General features: G+C 51.7%; 2 protein-coding genes and 1 pseudogene across 5 annotated transcripts; 1 reads left to right on the forward strand and 2 right to left on the reverse strand.

Moving 5' to 3' along the window:
• Positions 1-1,117: 1,117 nt before the first annotated feature.
• TRNP1 (TMF1 regulated nuclear protein 1) lies at positions 1,118-8,091 on the reverse strand. 4 transcript variants are annotated; one of them, XM_016957077.4, is made up of 3 exons: positions 7,140-8,091; positions 2,449-2,503; positions 1,118-1,927 (listed from the first exon to the last, which is right to left on the reverse strand). In XM_016957077.4, exon 1 carries the CDS (start codon positions 7,963-7,965, stop codon positions 7,282-7,284), a length of 684 nt encoding a protein of 227 aa, XP_016812566.1. In that variant the 5' UTR covers positions 7,966-8,091; the 3' UTR covers positions 1,118-1,927; positions 2,449-2,503; positions 7,140-7,281. The 4 variants fall into 4 exon arrangements, with proteins under 4 accessions (XP_016812566.1, XP_016812568.1, XP_009449833.2 ...); XM_016957079.4 differs by having other exon boundaries at positions 7,122-8,091; XM_009451558.5 differs by lacking the exon at positions 2,449-2,503.
• A 7,035-nt stretch (positions 8,092-15,126) lies between these two features.
• On the forward strand, positions 15,127-16,137 carry LOC737796 (oligosaccharyltransferase complex subunit OSTC). The gene is given in 2 exon segments (XM_009451477.4): positions 15,127-15,451; positions 15,453-16,137. Coding segments are annotated over 2 exon segments (447 nt in total). The 5' UTR covers positions 15,127-15,356; the 3' UTR covers positions 15,805-16,137.
• A 1,072-nt stretch (positions 16,138-17,209) lies between these two features.
• Positions 17,210-18,251, reverse strand: LOC738050 (large ribosomal subunit protein eL32-like; annotated as a pseudogene).
• Between the last annotated feature and the right edge of the window lie 496 nt (positions 18,252-18,747).

Below are 18,747 nucleotides of genomic sequence, written 5' to 3' on the forward strand. Positions count from 1 at the left end.
TGACCTCTCCTCACCCTCAGACTCAGGAGTTGCAAAGGCTTCTCACTGTTGCTGGCCCCAGATTACTGAACCATCCCATTACATTTTTTTTTTGGGTGGAGAGGGGAGAGCACTCACCCAGGCTGGCATGCAGTGACGCGATCTCAGCTCACTGCAACCTCCGCCTCCCAGGTTCAAGCCACTCTCATGCCTCAGCCTCCCAAGGAGCTTGGACTACAGGTGCACACAACGACGCCTGGCTAATTTTTGTATTTTTAATAGGATGGGGTTTCGCCATGTTGGCCACACTGGTCTCAAACTCCTGACCTCAGGTGATCCGCCTGCCTCGGCCTCCCAAAGTACTGGGATTACAAATGTGAGCCACCAAGCCCAGCCCACGACTTTGGAAATAGTCTTTTTGTTTTATTTCTTGAGATAGGGTCTTGTTCTGTTGCCCAGGCTGGAGCACAGTGGTAGGATCACAGCTCAGTGCAGCCTTGACCTCCTGGGCTCAAGCAATCCTCCCACCTCAGCCTCCTAAGTAGCTGGTACCACAGGCATGTGCCACCCCACCTGGCTAATTTTTTCATTTTTATAGAGCAGGGATCTCCCAGGCTGGTCTCGAACTCCTGAGCTCAAGCAACCCTCCTGCCTCAGCCTCCCAAAGTGCTGGGATTACAGGTGTGATCCACCATGCCAGGCCAGAATAGCCTATGTTTAAAACACTTCCCAGTTTGAGTGTGCCATCTCCTGCTTAGACACCGACTGACAAAACAGGTCCATATGGTCGCCAGCACAGTCACACAGTCACACAACCCCCACAGGCCATGGTGCTGCCATGTTGTCACCAGTTCGCACAACCCTCCTCGGTGTCACACAGTCTCACATGTGCATTCTCATCCCTGAGCTCCGTCATCACATCCTTTAATGAGGAAGACTTCCTGAGGATGGGGGTAAGAGCAGGCGGCTGTGAGTCAGGTCAAGGGAGAATTGGTCTGCAAATCAAAGTCAACAGGGCCAGACTGCCAAACGAAATTAAATACAAGCTGCTCCAGGAACCGTCAACTTAAAGAGCCATAATAGACACAGAGGAAAGGCAGCAAGGACACTTGCAAAGTAAACCTCAGAACCCCATGCATTTGCCTTACATTATGGAAATTTATTCTTCCTGAATGTATAAGGCAGGAGACTAATTCAATATACATTCACTATGCAGAATTCTACAAGTTCTGGGCTATGTGTAAATGTGCCCCCCTTCCCTCCATTATCAGGATGTTTAAATGTGTTTCCTTTTTTTCATTTAAAACTTTGCTTAGATGTTTTACATTGCCATCACCTCTTCCTGAGAAAAAGGTGTGTCCCCCACCCCAACCCCTAGGAGCCAGCAGACTATCTTTCTAAGGGGCCACAGGCACACTCCCACGTGGAGAACAAGGGCAGTGGATGAAGGGAACGGGGATTTTTCAAACTAATGTTTTCCCTCAAACAGGCCTCCCGGCGCCGTTAGACTTGAAGCAATGACATCTACTAAAATGGGGACCCCAGCTGGGGGTTAAGAATGTTGTTTAAGAATGATGACGATATCTTTAAAAGAAATTCTTGGCTGGGGATGGGGTAGGGGGAAAGGGAAAAAAAATAAATTATTTTGACTTTCCCATTGGCAATGCTTGCTACGCTTAATCTGATTGCATCTCAGGGACCTGTAGCAACATCTCCAATTGTACAGTGTAAGCCAAAGTCAAATGTGGGGTATATGAAGAAATTCAGAGCATCAGCCAGTTCCCCAGAACCAGCCCCTTGCCACTGTAAAGTGAAAGGCTCCTGTGAGGAGGGCGCTGGGATTGTGTAAGGTCAATTCTCAACGTCTTCCTGAAGGCAGTGCCCAGGGAGAAAGCCGAATCCAGAGGTCCAGATCCATAGAGTGGAGGTTCTGAGGAGTTGGAAGGAGCTGGAAAGAATAATTCCAAGAGCTTTAATGGCCTCTTTCCCACAGCCACCCAGCCCCACCCAAGCCCTTCAACTTGAAATCTGCCTGAAGGGGGCGGGGGCATTGTGGAGAGAAGATGCAGGATTCAATAGTATGGAATGGGACTCCTGGGGAAGCAGAGGTTCCCTTGGGCCTTTGTCCTTGGCTGGGATCCCCTAGCCTGAGCAGTTAGAATGGAATGTTCCTGGGATGAAAAGCCTGCCCCTCCTCCACTTCTCCCCTTATGGAGTTCCCCAGGGCCCATTCCAGGGATTCCTGATATGGTGATGCTCTAGAGAAGCAGAGGCCCACGCTGCCTGGGGGTTCTGTCCTGGCGGCCTCTCCAGGGCTGGGCAAATTGGTTCCATCATTTACGGATCTCTGCTATGTGCCAAGTACTTAGTATGACTTCTCATTTAATACTCAAGTTTTCTTTTTCTTTTTGAGACGAAGTTTTGCTCTTGTTGCCCAGGCTGGAGTACACTGGCGCGATTTCGGCTCACCGCAACCTCTGCCTCCCAGGTTCAAGCGATTCTCCTGTTTCAGCCTTCCGAGTAGCTGGAATTACAGGGGTATGCCACCACACCTGGCTAATTTTTGTATGTTTAGTAGAGATGGGATTTCACCCTGTTAGCCAGCCCAGATCTACAGGGAGAGGAGGCAGCCCTCCAAGGCAAGCCCTTGGGAGGCTTGAGCCCTGAGCATCCTTGGCCCACCCTCCTCAGAAGCCAGGTTGCTGACTCAGCCTGACTCACCCCCAGGGCCCAGCCAGGTTGGGGTGTGCCCAGACTCTGGGAGGGGCACCTTCTGCCACCCCTCCAGCATCTCATGTCCCTTCCAATACCCAAGGACCAAGGGTCACTATACACAGCCTTGAATGTGGGAGCCCAGATATCCCCCTAAACGGACCTCTCTTTAGCCTGATAAATGAATCACCATATAGCCTAATGTTTAAGAGATCCCTCACTTATAGCTCCTATGTCTTTGGGCAAGTCACCCGCCCTCCCTCTCTGTTTCTTCACCTGTGGAAATGGGAATAATAACCCTTACTTTGCAGAGTGGTTGGGAGAACCGGAACAGATTAATGGGTGTAAAGTGCTCAGGGGCCTGGCATAGAGGAGGTGGTTAAGATATTATTCCAGAACCAAGAGTTCCCTTCCCCCATCGCCCCTGGCCAGGGTGCAGTCAAGGACCAATGGGGGAAGAAGTAGGTTGGGGATCTCCAAGCTTTCCCAAATACCTCCTCCTGCACTGCTCTCATGACAGCAGGCCTCTCCTTCAGCTCTGAGAAGCCTAAGCACCCGAGTTGTTCTTGAAGAACCCACCAACAGGGGAGCGGATGCAGGCTTGGACCACCTTGGCCAGGTTCTGTGGCTCCAGCCTAATCTCTAAGAGGCAACACTGGCCACCACTGGCAGTGGGACCCTGGGTTCTGATCAATTAGTGTAACAAATCTGTGAATATAAAATGACTCTGGTCTTTTATCCTGATAGTGACCCCAACAAGGGCTACCTGTCTTTTCTGGAAGTCTTTCCTAATGGGTCTTCTCCCTGGGGTTCCAGGCTCAGCCCAACCAAAGGAGCTTCCTTTGCTCCCCCCTTCTTTTTTCTCAGTAGAGGCGGGGTTTCACCATGTTAGTCAGGATGGTCTCGATCTCCTGACCTCGTGATCCGCCCGCCTCAGCCTCCCAAAGTGTTGGGAGTACAGGTGTGAGCCACCGCACCCGGCCTTGCTCCCCTTTCAAAGAGGGTTCCCGCCCCTAGGGAGCCGGTGATGGGCACAGCTCTGGCCTCTAGTCCCACTCCACCCAGGAAGCTATCCCCAGAACTACACTCCCACTCTAGGGCTGCGCCGACCACGACTACCCTGCTCGTTCTCCCAGGCCACTGCAGCTCAAGGTCTAGGAAGCCCCGGGGACTACTGGGCAAAGGGATGATTGGGGGCAGGAACAATAAAGGACTGAACCTCCTCCAGGCCACACCCCTTCATCTCGAGAAAGCAGCCCCACACTGCCCTCTGGTGGCAACGTTCACATGGTTATCCAGTTGAGGGGCAGGTCCCAGATTAGAACCTTGAACTGGTCGCCCAGCCCCAAGCATCAGCCTGAAGAAAGGCTCCTGTTCCCCCCTCATTTCCCTTTGCTGAGATATAAATTCATTGGTGGCCGTCAGTGTCCTCAATGCACAGGTCCCCCAAGATCCCTGTACTCAGTCCTGTCCCCAGAGCTGGGGGCCACCAAGAAAGTGTTCTGAAAGTCATGTGGGGAAAAAGGGGTGGGTCAGCCTTCTGTCCGAGGCTAGAACTGGCCTCCAACAAACTGCTCAGCCCCCAAGGGATCCCCTGGGATGATGACAGCCAGAAAAGCCTGCCTGGAAAAGAGCCAGGAGACATAAGCCCTTAAAAGTAGAGACCCTCCTCTGATTTGGCTCTGCTTTCTGAGCCCCTATCAATATTTGCTAATTAAGAAGAAAATGGAGGCAGATGGGTGAGCTTTTTTTTTTTTTTTTTTTTTTTTTTTGAGACACAGTCTTGCTCTGTTGCCCAGGCTGGAGTGCGGTGCAACCTCCACCTCCCGGGTTCAAGCAATTCTTTCTCAGCCTCCCGAGTAGCTGGGATTACAGGCACCTGCCACCACGCCCAGCTAATTTTTGTTATTTTTAGTAGAGAAGGGGTTTCACTATGTTGGCCAGCCTGGTCTTGAACTCCTGACATCAAGTGATTGGCCCTCGTGGGCCTCCCAAAGTGCTGGGATTACAGGCATGAGCCACCGCACCCGGCCTGAATAAAGCCAGACGGGTGAGCTTCTAGAGGGGGCCCTGGAGGGTCAGGCAGGTGTGGGAGGTGCCTTTTGTCAGTTGGCTATGTGGTAATGGACATAGCACTAACTAGGAGCTGGGGTTCAAGTCTACATGTGTGTGCCCTGGCCAGGAAGCTTGATGAGGAGCAGTGGGACATCTGGAAGTGGAGGGAGGGGGCAGAGCTGCCTGTGACACCAGGACCAATCTCCATTTACTACCCTCTACTTCACACACACACACTAGCCAGTGTCGTCTGTAATTCTCTACTCACCCACCCCACCCCCAAATCGGGACAAGCAGATTACAAATAAATCCTGGAGAAAGCCAAAACTGTGATGGCACCGAGCACTTTACACCATTAGCTAAAAGCTTCTCCGGACCAAGTGCCCCCTCCCATGCAACCCAGAAAACAAACGGTCCTGGCTGCAGCCCAGCACCAAGGCCTGAGCTCAGCTCTTTCCAAGATGTCCTGTCCTCTCTAAGCCTCTAGACCCCAAATGACCCAAGTGGCTTTGGAAGGTGTTCCCTGTTTGGAAAGACCAGAGGATGGCATTGCCCCCTTCATTACTTCCCTGGGGTTCCCTAACTTTGTCAGAGGCTCTGAGACCCCCTCCTGAACCTCCCTTCCCCAGCTAAGAAAGGGTTCAGGAAAGCCTTGCTGTTAGCCGAGAAACCAGCCAAAAAGTTTGGTATCCAGGGAGAAGGGCTGATGAGGGAGGATCCCATAAGGGCCCCAAGCCTCAGCCTATCAGAGCAGTGCACCTGACCCTCCCAGATTCCTGTGGAAGGAAGCATCCTCCCCACTTCACCCCATTCCCAAGCCCTGACTCAAGGAGGGACTGAGGAAAGAGGCCCAGAGAGGGGGCAGAGTTGTTCTAAGTCACAGAGCAGACAGGATCCAGAGGACAACTCTCCCTAGCCCCTGCCCAGGGTACTGTGGGAGGTGCACACACAGGCCAGGGACCTTGATTCTTCCCTCACTGGCATGTGACCTTGAGAAATCCCCTCTCCACTCTGCAAAAGTAGGACTCTAAATTAGCTCATGGCTCTATCAGCAAAAGCAGTGCCTGTTTCCAGGTGTGAGTTAAAATAATACATTATCAGCCAGGTGCAGTGGCTCACGCCTGTAATCCCAACACTTTGGGAGGCCGAAGCGGACAGATCACCGGAGGTCGGGAGTTCGAGAACAGCCTGACCAACATGGAGAAACCCGGTCTCTACCAAAAATACAAAATGAGATGGACGTAGTGGCACATGCCTGTAATCCCAGCTACTTGGGAGGCTGAGGCAGGAGAATCGCTTGAATCCGGGAGGCGGAGGTTGCAGTGAGCCAAGATCGCACCATTGCACTCCAGCCTGGGCAACAAGAGCGAAACACTGTCTCAAAACAAACAACAACAACAAAAAAATTATCTTTCCATGATTTAGTGAGGAAGAAGAAGGACCACAGCCCCTCTGGGAGGTTAAGAGATCCACTTCGCAGACTGATAAGTGAGAGTGAAATTAACTCAGCTGGTGAGCAGCAGTGTGGTAGCCAGGTCATTCACAGTGGGGACAGAGGAATGGGAGACTGAAGGGCATCTGGACAGGAAGAGAAGCAGATCTCACCTCAGATCTGGCTCTTTAAGGCCCCCCTTTCTGGAAGCTGATACCACACCTGCCCCCTTGGGGCCTGTTAAAGGGTATCACCTGGTTCCAACCTGGCCGAGCCATCTTAATAACAGGTTGGGAGTTAAGCCTCTAGGTTCTGCTATGTAAGGATCCCTGGGTGAGCAGGTGCCAGACATCCTGTCCTGGTTATATGAGTCAGGCTGTAATTTTTGCGAACCTGCATGACGGCATAAGAAAAGCTGTCTCCTAGAAGAAGAAGGGCCTAAGTATGAAGAGAACAAATCCTAAACCTCTCTGGGATTCCGTCTCCCCAAAGGTGAAACAGGCCTAGAGGGGGAATTCAGTGGTACAGCCCTGTGCCAGCCTCCACCCCATCCTGGGGCCTCATTATTCTGTCCTCCCGAAGGCACGGAGCTGGGCGGCGCCAGGAAGCAGCATCCTCAAGGGCAAGACTGCTCACAGCTCCGAGGGGCCCGGGAAAGGCCACGCAAGTGGGGGTGAGGATGGGGGGTGCTGCATCCGTGCGGCAGGTTCCAAGTGGTAAAAGTTTGCCGCCAACCCGTTCCTGGGATCTGAGTCCCCTCAAGAGTCCAACTCTTATAATGGAGACTTGATGCTACCACCTCTCACTCTCCAGATGGTCGGGAGAGGCAGCAACAGAAAGTGGCAGCTTTACTAGGGACCCAGCAGACGCCAGAAGCTCCAGGGAAGGGAGTTCCCGGACCCTGGACCAGCCCCCCACAGCCATGACCGACCCTCGAACGCACCAGCCGCTAAGACCGCACCTCAGCCTCCTCTACTGGGCCCCTGGCCCCCCACTGCCTCTTCCTGCGGATCCGTAGTCCTTCCAGCCGGCGTCCGCGATCAGTTGGTCGGTCGGCACCTCGGCGAAGCTTGTCGGGGTGGCCAGGGGTCCGGGCGTGGAGGTCAGCGCTGCGGGGAGGCGGGGCCGCGGGGCGGGCTGCGGCGGAAGGGCGAGTCGGGCTCGGGGCCGTGGCCGCGCCGCAGTCGCCCGGCACCCCAGGGCACGCAGCCGCCCAGGCCCAGCGCCGAGGCCAGCAGCGCGGGGGGTCGGCCGCGGCGGCCGCGGCGCGGGCCCTTCTTGAGGCGCGACCCGTGAGCCGCCAGGTAGAGCTCGGCCTGCGCCACGCCGCCGCTCAGGCGGCTCAGGCTCTCCGCGCGGTGCGCCAGGCGCAGCTCGGCCGCCAAGAAAACGCGGTGCAGCTGCAGCACGCGGCTCTCCAGCTCCGACACCAGGCGCCGGCGGCCCTCCACCTCCAGCAGCCGCCGCCGTGCTTCGGCCAGCTCCAGCGCGCGGCCCCCCGCCCCCGCAGCCGCGCCAGAGCCCCCTCCGGGGCCGGCGAGCCCCGCGATCCCGCTAGCGCCCTGGCGCCAGCGCTGCAGCTCCTGGCCCTCGGCCGCGCCTGCCGAAGCCCCAGCTGCGTCCGGCAGCGGCGGGGACTGACCCGGGGTCGGGGTAGGGGTCAAAGTCGGAGTTGGGGGCGGGGGCTGAGAGGACGGCATGGGATCCCGGGGCGGCGGCGGCGACCCCGGCTCTGCCGTCCCCTCCTGGGCCCCCGGGCCGCAGGCGCTGATGCGGCAGCCCGGCATCCCCCGCCCCCCCCCGGCGGTCTGCGGCTGTAGGTGCGCAGGGACGATGAGCACAGCGCACCTGAACAGCTAGACACGGCCACAGCCCCCATCCCAGGGGCACGCCTGCTGTCCGCGCATCTTATAGAACACGGGGCGGAGCGACGGGCGGCACAGCCAATCAGAGACAGGCACGCCCTGACTCCGCCCCCCCCCCCCCCCCCCCCCCGTTCTGCACATTCAGGGCATTCCCCAAACCCTTCAGGTCCTGCCCTTCGCCGGATTCTGCCCCGCTAGGGCACCCGGTCCCCTTTCGCCTCTCCCCAAATTTTGGGTGCAAAAAAACCCTCATCTTCCCTGGTTTGGCCCCTCAGAGTCATAAGCTCTGGTAGCTGGTGTTTAGAAAATCACGGAATCCGGTCTCCATCCGGGGGAGGGTCTTGCCTAAGGCCTCTGTGCGAAGAGAGCCTGGGCTAGAACGCAGGAGGCTTGACTCCTTGTGCCGTGCTCCTCCCACACCTCATGCTGCCCTTGGCCGAATCAGTTCTGCCCGGTCTCTCCTGGGCCATAGGGCTCTCAAGGACCCCCTTTCCCACCTCACTAGGGCAGTGGAAGGGTTAACGCAGAGGGGCGACTGCCGTCCTGGTGGGACGGGGATCTAGCTGGACTGATTCCACGATAGGTAGAGCGCTTTATTCGCAGAACAAATACCTCAGCGCTGCCGCTGAGCCTGCAAACCTTGGTGGCATCACAGAGGAGCCCCGGACCCCACGGTGTGCAAAGTTCTTTCCCTGCCCCGGCTCGTGTTTACTCCTCCCAGCCGGTGTTCCTACACATTTTAAAGAGGGAGAAACTGGCTGGGCGCGGTGGCTCACGCCTGTAATCCCAGCACTTTGGGAGGTCAAGGCGGGCGGATCACCTGAGGCCAGGAGTTCAAGACCAGCCTGAGCAACATGGCGAAACTCCATCTTTACTAAAAATACAAAAAAATTAGCCGGTCGTCGTGGTAGGCGCCTGTAATCCCAACTACTCGGTAGGCTGAGGCAGGAGAATCGCTTGAACCCGGGAGGCGGAGGCTACAGTGAGCCAAGATCGCGCCATTGCACTCCAGCCTGGGCGACAGAGCAAGACTCCGTCTCAAAAAAAAAAAAAAAAAAAAAAAAAAGCCGGGGGCGGGAAGGGGGAAGGGGGGTGTGCGGGGACGGGGAACTGACTGGTGGGGCGCGGTGGCTCATGCCTGTAATCCCAGCACTTTGCGAGGCCGAGGTGGGTGGATCACCTAAGGTCAGGAGTTCTAGACCAGCCTGGCCAACATGGTGAAACCCCTGTCTCTACTGAAAATACAAAAAAATTAGCCAGGTGTGGTGGCGCACCTCTGTAGTTCCAGCTACTCAGCAGGCTGAGGGAGGAGAATCGCTTGAATTCGGGAGGCAGAGGTTGCAGTGAGCAGAGATTGTGCCACTGTACTCCAGCCTGGGCGACAGAGCAAGACTCAGTCTCAAAAAATAAATAAAAATAAAAAATAAAGAAGGGGAAACTGAGACCCTGAAGGGCAGTAGTGCTTTGCCCAATGTCTTATTGACGACTGGTAGCTGAATCCAGATTTTTGAATCTGGACAGAAATGCACGAGCTCAGCCATTCATGCCCTCTGAGGGCTCAGATACCTGGGTCTAGTCCTCTTGGTGGAGGGACGTTCTTTATGTGGGACTTTATCTGACACTTCTCATCTGGCCCTGACAAAATGATAGAATGGAACCCTGCCCACTTTTCCCCCAACAGAAATGACCCTGCCATACCAAACACTGGCTCAGACACCATGGGCCTGCCTCAGTTTCCATCTACTTGAAGGTGGCATCAGAGATGGGAGGTCTCTGTGGTGGGTGGGGGCAAGGGCCAGGGGTCCAGAAACCAGCTCTGAACCTGATTGGGAAGGACTGCAGCAGACCCTGGGCTCAGGAGGACCTGCGGAAGGTATGGCCAGTGTGACTGCTGAAGCCTGAAGAGGAGGCAAATGGCGTGCTTGCATGATGTGCAGGATGATGATAGAGCCTCATCCTCCCCCCATGAACACATGTTCTCTAAGTGCTTTCAGGTGTCTTAGACTGAGTGAGACTGAGTGATGGGGACTCGTGGGCGAGACAGTTGGGCTCCAAAGAGGCAGCTCAGAAGCGGCTGGGAGAGGAAGGCGGGTGGGTGAGAAGCACCAGGCTCAGTGAAGAGGAAGGGTGGAGGGGTTGGGGGAGGGAGGAGGTCAGAAGCAGGGTGCCCAGTGACCAGGGGTGGTGGAGACTCAGTGAGGGGAAGGGGAGGGCTTGGGAGGATGACTCAGTCAGAGGGGAAGAAGAGCTGTTCAGTGACTGTGCTGGGGCTCAGTAGGGGGAAGGGGCTGAGTGTGTGCAAAGGTGCTGGCGGAGGCTCACCATGGGGGAAGGGAGGTTCAGTGAGGGGCATGGGAACTCAGAGAGTTGGAGGGGCTCAGTGAAGATGAGGGAGGCTCAGGAGCTACCAGGTTGCCCCCAGCAAGGAGGCTTGCCCTGCTGAATGATGGTGTCCCTTTGAACAGTCTCTTTTGTGTCATGGAATCATAGGTCTTTCTCAGGGCAGAAGCCCCTCATTGCCATGGTGGTGGGGAGATGGACAGGTGTTTTGCCTTCATGAGGCAGATCACTGCTCCCAACTCCTCAAGGACTGATTCAGGGGAAGAAGACTAGGACTTATCTCCACCCCCAACCACTGGCCAGATCCAGAGAACCAGTCAGACCCGGGTTGAAAACCAACACACACTGCCCATCTGGGTGACCTTGGGCAAGTAATTTATCTGAGTGGGAGAAGATGCACAGCATATATTTATTGAAGGAATGAATGTTCTCTGTCTCGTGATATCATCCCTAAGAAAGGGAGATTGATAGCCTTCTCTTCCTGATGAGAAACCAAAGTCCAGAGAAGTGAAGAGGCTTGCCCAAGTTCACACAGCAGGTAAATGGCCAAGCAAGAATTCAAACACAGATATGACCCACTCCGTGGTCACTCCTTACCTCCCTGTTCTCTGACAATGCTCCCTGTTGCTATCCTCTGTGGTATTTCCTATGAGTCATATATATGTATTTGTTTATTGTTTAATTATTAATAGTCTCTCCCCCTTGACTGGTTTTGCTTATCACTAGAATCCCCTGAAGTCAAGCAGAGTGCCTGGCCCCATAAAGCACTCAATAAACATTTGTCTGAATTGAAAAATTTAGGCCGTGCAGAGTGGCTCACGCCTGTAATCCCAGCACTTTGGGAGGCTGAGGCAGATGGATCACCTGAGATCAGGAGTTCAAGACCAGCCTGGCCAATGTGGTGAAACCCCATCTCTACTAAAAATACAAAAATATGGCCAGGGACGGTGGCTCACACCTGTAATCCCAGCACTTTGGGAGGCCGAGGTGGGTGGATGATGAGGCCAAGAGATCAAGACCATCCTGGCCAACATGATGAAACCCCACCTCTACTAAAAATACAAAAAATTAGCTGGGCGTGGTGGGGCAAGCCTGTAGTCCTGACTTCTCAGGAGGCTGAGGCAGGAGAATCGCTTGAACCCGGGAGGCGGAGGTTGTAGTGAGCTGAGATCATGGCACTGCACTCCAGCCTGGCGACAGAGCGAGACTCCATCTCAATAAATAAATAAATACAAATACAAATACAAAAATTAGCCGGGCGTGGTGGTGCACATCTGTAATCCCAGCTACTCAGGAGGCTGAGGCAGGAGAATTGCTTGAACCTGGGAGGCAGAGGTTGCAGTGAGCTGAGATTGCGCTATTGCACTCCAGCCTGGGCAACAGGAGCAAGACACCATGTCAAAAAAAAAAGAAAGAGAGAGAGAGAGACAGGGAGAGAGAGAGAGAAAGAGAGAGAGAGAAAGGAAAAGAAAAGAAAAGAAAAGAAAAATTAACCGGGTATAGTGGTGCATGCCCATAATTCCAGCTACTCGGGAGGCTGAAGCAGAATCACTTGAACCCAGGAGGCGGAGATTGCAGTGAACCGAGATCACACCACTGCACTCCAGTTTGGGCAACAGAGCAAGACTCCATTAAAAGAAGAAAGAAAGAAAAAGAAAGAAAGAAAGAAGAAGAAGGAAGGAAGGAAGGAAGGAAGGAAGGAAGGAAGGAAGGAAGGAAGGAAGATAAATAAAAATAACACAAGGGTAGGCCGGGTGCGGTGGCTCACTTCTGTATTCCCAGCACTTTGGGAGGCAGAGGCGGGTGGATCACGAGGTCAGGAGTTCAAGATCAGCCTGGCCAAGATGGTGAAACATCTCTACTAAAAATACAAAAAAGTTACCCGGGCATGGTGGCAGGTACCTGTAATCCCAGCTACTGGGGAGGCTGAGACAGAGAATTGCTTGCACCCAGGAGGGAGAGGTTGCAATGAGCTGAGATTGCGCCACTGCACTCCAATCTGGGCAACAGAGAGAGACTCCGTCTCAAAAAAAAGAAAGAAAGAAAGAAAAGAAAACACAAGGGTAGATCTTGCTGAGAATGGAGAGTTCCCTTCTCCATTCATTCATTTATTCATTTTTATTTTATTTATTTATTTATTTATTTATTTATTTATTTATTTATTTTTTCTGAGATGGAGTCTTGCTCTTGTTGCCCAGGCTGGAGGGCAGTGGTGCAATCTCAGCTCATTACAACGTCCGCCTCCCAGATTCAAGCGATTCTCCTGCCTCAGCCTCCCGCATAGCTGGGATTACAGGCATGAGCCACCACGCCCGGCTAATTTTGTATTTTTAGTACAGACAGGGTTTCTCCAGGTTGATCAGGTTGGTCTCCAACTCCCAACCTCCAGCGATCCGCCCGCCTCTGCCTCCCAAAGTGCTGGGATTACAGGCGTCAGCCACTGTGCCCAGCTTCTTGTCAGCTTTCTTAACTGGCCTGAGCACCACACTCTCGGAGTGGATAGAAGCCACAGTCTACCACCTATTAGTGCACATCCAGCCCAGCAAACACAACACCTGGAATGAAGAAATCCATCCATAACTGTAATGATTATTGTGTTTTTCTGATCTTTATAAAAGTTATAGAGTACATTCCTTTTGTAGAAAATCTGGAAGACAGATAAAATACTAAAATACTGAAAAAGAATAGGCTGTCAGGCAAGGTGGCTTATGCCTGTAATCCCAGCACTTTGGGAGACTGAGGCAGGAGGATCACTTGAGCAACTAGGAGTTCAAGACCAGCCTGGGCAATATGGTGAGACCTCATCTCTATGAAAAACAAAAATAAATTACCTGGGCATGGTGGTGCATGCCTGTAGTCCCAGCTATTCAGGAGGTTGAGGTGGGAGGATCGCTTGAGCCCAGGAAGTCGAGGCTGCAGTGAGCTGTCTCTTGCCACTGCACTCCAGCCTGGGTGACAGAGCAAGACCTCATCTCAAAAAATAAAAATAATAGGCCAAGCACAGTGGCTCATGCCTATAATCCTGTACTTTGGGAGGCCAAGATGGGAGGATTGCTTCAGTCCAGGAGTTTGAGACCAGCCTGGGCAACATAGCAAGACTCTCTGTCTCTATGAAAAATTTAAAAAATTAGCCAGATTTGGTGGTGCATGCCTGTAGCTACGTGGGAGGCTGAGGCAGGAGGACCCCTTGAGCCCAGGACTTTGAGGCTGCAGTGAGCAGCCTCTGCACCACTGCACTCTGGCCTGGGAGACGCAGAAAGACCCTCTCTCTCTCTTTTTTTTTTTTTTTTTTGAGATGGAGTCTCACTGTGTCACCCAGGCTGGAGTGCAATGGTGTGATCTCAACTCACTGCAACCTCCACCTCCCAGGTTCAAGCAATTCTCCTGCCTCAGCCTCCTGAGCAGCTGGGATTACAGGCGCCCGCCACCACACCTGGCTAATTTTTGTATTCTTAGTATTCACCCAGCCGACCCTGTATCTTAAAAAAAAAAAAAAAAGAAAACAAGAAGAAGAAGAAAAGAAAAAGCCTGGGCGTGGTGGCTCACGCCTGTAATCCCAGCACTTTGGGAGGCTGAAGCAGGTGGATCACTTGAGGTCAGGAGGTCAAAACCAGCCTGACCAACATGGTGAAACACCATCTGTACTAAAAATACAAAATTAGCCAGGTGTGGCGGCACACGCCTGTAATCTCAACTACTTGGGAGGCTGAGGCAGGAGAATTTCTTGAACCCAGGAGGCAGAGGTTGCAGTGAGCCGAAATCACATCATTGCACTCCAGCCTGGGCAACAAGAGCGAAACTCCATCTCAAAAAAATTTAAAAAAGAAAGAATAGAGGAAAGGAGCCTGAAATCAGAAAGACTTATGTTTGAATCGAAGTTCAGTCCTTTTCTAGCTATGCAACCCTGAGAGAGGCACCTTTGTTCTCTGAACTTCAGGGTTTTCATCTGAGAAGTGGAACGGCTAATATCTATGGCATAGACAAGGACATTGACTCATGCAAGGATATGCCCAAGATCTCACATATCTATGGTCATATCTGGTCGTATCTATCTGACTCAAAACCTGTGGCCTGAGTTTGAGACCCTGAAAGAGAAGAGGCAGCTGAGATGGGACCAGGTTCCAGAGTCTGGTCCAGTATGTATCTATTGCCTCCAGGACAGCAGCCAGAAGAGACAGCCTTGTGGAGGGGACAGTGACTGTGGCTGTGGCCCCAAGCAGGATCCCCAATCCCCTCCATTAGCTGAGAGTGGGGTGGGGAAGGGGTCAAGGCCTGAGGAGTATATGTCCATCCCAGCCTAGAATATTTGAGTCCTCTGCTAAGAGATCCAACCTCTCCCTTTCAGCCTCTCCCTGGCAACCTGGCCTGGCACCCTCTAGGAAGTGATCTCAGTTTAATAATTTAGCAGATGCAGACAAAGATAGCAGCTCCGAAAATAACCCAGTCAGGGCCCAGCCTCCACCTTCCCTTTCCTTAACAGACTTCCCTGCCCTCCCCGCAAGGTCTCTGGTTGCCCTACACACCTGTCAGTGTTCCTGCCTGCCAGTGAACACCTGATTCAATGCTTCCTCATTCTTCTCCTCCTCCTTGCTCCTTTCTCTCCATTGTTATATCAAGAGCTTTTATATGGGTCAGGCACGGTGGCTCACGCCTGTAATCCCAGCACTTTGGGAGGGCGAGGCAGGTGGATCACCTGAGATCAGGAGTTCAAGATCAGCCTGGTCAATGTGGTGAAACCCCATCTCTACTAAAAATACAAAAATTAGCCGGGCATGGTGGTACATGCCTGTAGTCCCAGCTACTTGGGAAGCTGAGGCAGGAGAATCTCTTGAACCTGGGAGGCGGAGATTGCGGTGAGCTGAGATTGCACCACTGCACTCCAGCCTGGATGACAGAGTGAAACTCCGTCTCAAAAATAATAATAAATAAATAAATAAAATAAAATAAAGAGCTTTTGCCTTTATGCAACCAACATGGAGATTTTGTACCATGTCCTGTTCTTAGTGCTTGAATGTCCTAACCTGAAGCTGAAGAAGCCGCCCTGGCTGCACATGCCGTCGGCCATGACTGTATGCTCTGGTGGTGGTGTCTTACTTCCTCATTACCGGAGGAATCATTTATGATGTTATTGTTGAACCTCCAAGTGTTGGCTCTATGACTGATGAACATGGGCATCAGAGGCCAGTAGCTTTCTTTGCCTATAGAGTAAATGGACAATATGTTATGGAAGGACTTGCATCCAGCTTCCTGTTTACAATGGGAGGTTTAGGTTTCATAATCCTGGACCAATTGAATGCACCAAATATCCCAAAACTCAATAGATTTCTTCTTCTATTCATTGGATTTGTCTGTGTTCTATTGAGTATTTTCATGGCTAGAGTATTCATGAGAATGAAACTGCCAAGCTATCTGATGGGTTAGAGTGCCTTTGAGAAGAAATCAGTGGATACTGGATTTTTTCTTGTCAATGAAGTTTTAAAGGCTGTACCAATCCTCTAATATGAAATGTGGACAAGAATGAAGAGCAGCAGTAAAAGAAACATCTAGTGAAAAAACAGGAAGCATATTGAAGCTTGGATTAGAATTTCTTCTTGGTATTAAAGAGACAAGTTTATCACAGTATTTTTTTTTTCCTGCTGACCTATTGCTGTACCAACGGTGTTGAGTGGCATTTTCTTCTTAGTTTTTCATTTCTTAAAGAAAATATACTCTATATCTCAACTATAATATCAAGTAAAGTGATTATTTTTTACAACCCCCTTACCATTTTTTAGAGATGACATTTCTGATTTTCAGAAATTAACATAAAATCAAGAAGCAAGATTACATAAACTGAGAACTCTGGACAGCTGATCAGCTTTATCTATGGTGCTTCACTTTAACTAGAGTGTGTGATGGTAGATTATTTCAGAATTGTATGTAAGACTGTTTCCTGAACAATAAGATGTATGAAAGGAGCAGAAATAAATACTTTTTCTAATTAAAAACAAAAAAGCTGGGTGCAAGGGTGCACACCTGTAATCCCAGCTACTCGAGAGGCTGAGGCAGGAGAATCACTTGAACCCGGGAGGTGGAGGTTGCAGTGAGCCAAGATCGCACCACTGCACTCCAGCCTGGGCGACAGAGTGAGACTCTGTCTCAAACAAACAAACAAAAAGCTTTTATATCAATTAGGGCTTAGAGAAGTCTTTCCACTGGGCGCGGTGGCTCACACCTGTAATACCAGCACTTTGGGAGGCCGAGGCGGGCAGATCACAAGGTCAGGAGTTCGAGACCAGCCTGACCAACACGGTGAAACCCTATCTCTACTAAAAATACAAAAATTAGCTGGGCATGGTGGCACACGCCTATAGTCCCAGCTACTCGGGAGGCTGAGGCAGGAGAATCGCTTGAACCCGGAAGGCAGAGGTTGGCGTGAGCTGAGATCAAGACTGTGCCACTGCACTCCAGCCTGGGTGACAGAGCAAGACTCCATCTCAAAAAGAAAAGAAAAGAATAAGGAAATCTTTCCTAGAAGCCAGAAGACTTGGGCTTCATTCACTGTGTGGACCTGAGCACTCTCCTTCACCTCTCTGACTCTGTTCCTGCATTTGTAAAATGAGGCCTCTGGAAGCCGGGCGCGGTGGCTCGTGCTTGTAATCTCAGCACTTTGGGAGGCTGCGGCAGGAAAATCACTTAAGCACAGGAATTTGAGGCCAGCGTGGGTAACATAGGGAGACCCCGTCTCTACAAAAACATTTAAGAATTAGCTGGGCATGGTTGCACATGGCTGTAGCCCCAGCTACTCAGGAGGCTGAGGTGGGAGGATCGCTTGAGCTCAGGAGGTCGAGGCTGCAGTGAGCCGAGATTGTGCCACTGCTCTCCAGCCTGGGCAACACAGTAAGACCCTGTTTCGAAAAAATTTTTTTTGAAATGAGGCCTCTGGATTCCTAAATAAGACATGAACAAAATGTTGGTGTGGGTGCCAATTACTTGGATAGGGGACTGGATGTCTTCCTCAGGAAGGCACAACTGCCGTGTCAATGTCATCTCAGTCAACAGCACTACAATCCATCTATGCTGCTGCTCTATACAGGGAGCCCAGATTTCTCTGTGTTTGATTTCTCTTGTGAAGAAAGCTTTGCCCTAGTTATTATTCCTAGAATAAAAGGCTATGACTTGTGTTCACAGTGGCGGTAGCAGGTTCCACGTGCTTTTGATGCTTCATCACATTTTTGGTGTTACTTTTTTTTTTTTGCAGTTTTCGTGGTTTTATTTAAACATGAATCAGGCATGCATGCACGTGAGCCGTCTATTCATTTTCTTTGCTGTGCAGCCTGGAATTGGGGTTGGAGACTCTGGGGGCTAGTTATGCTGCTCTTTCCACTCAGGTTTTGTGGTTCTTGGAGGAAACATTGCGAGCAGTCTCAGCACAGTAAGATTTGCTGCACATCAGCAGCACTTCCAGCTCCTTGACATTGTGGACCAGGAACTTCCAGAACCCACAGGGCAGCATGTGCCTGGTTTTCTTGTTCTGCCTATGCCCAATGCTGGGCATCAAGATTTGGCCCTTGAATCTTCTCTGTACCCTACTGCCAATAACACTAGGTTTCTGTCAGTTACACTTAACAGTCTGCTCCATCCATCAGACTGTTCACGATGCCACATGAACTTCTTGGTCCTCTTTTTGATGATCTTGGGCTTCCTGAGGGGTGTGAGGGTGACCATGCTGCTGAGAAGATGGCTCCCACTTCTGTAGACAGCCCCGAGGAAGAGAAACTTACCACGTTTCTGATAAGTAGAAATTATACCTTCTCTCCCTTGAAGCATTACTTAAATCACCCCTCCTTTTTTTTTTTTTTTTCTTTTTTATTTGAGACAAAGTCTCACTCTGTCGCCCAGGCTGGAGTGCAGTGGTGCGATCTCGACTCACTGCAACCTCCACCTCCCCGGTTCAAGAGATTCTCTGCCTCAGCCTCCCGAGTAGCTAGGATTACAGGTGCCTGCCACCACGCCTGGCTAATTTTTGTTGTTTTTTTTTTAAGTAGAGACAGGGTTTCACCCTGTTGGCCAGGCTGGTCTCGAACTCCGGACCTCAAGTGATCCACCCGCTTTGGCCTCCCAAAGTAATTACAGGCGTGAGCCACCGCACCCAGCCAAATCACCCCACCTTTAGGGACTCAGTTTTCACACCTCTAAAATAGCCATACCTTGAAGGGCAAGTAGGGGCAATGTCAGTTCCATAAGGGCTGAGGTCACATTTGTTTTCATGCATTCATTCAATGTCATTAAGCACCTACTATGCACCAGCCACTGTGCAAGGTGCTAGAGGCACAGCAGTAAATACAAGAGGTGCAATGCAATCCCTGTTTCCACAAAGCTTAC

The sequence above is a fragment of the Pan troglodytes genome, chromosome 1, assembly GCF_028858775.2.
Source record: "Pan troglodytes isolate AG18354 chromosome 1, NHGRI_mPanTro3-v2.0_pri, whole genome shotgun sequence".
Lineage (NCBI taxonomy): Eukaryota > Metazoa > Chordata > Mammalia > Primates > Hominidae > Pan > Pan troglodytes.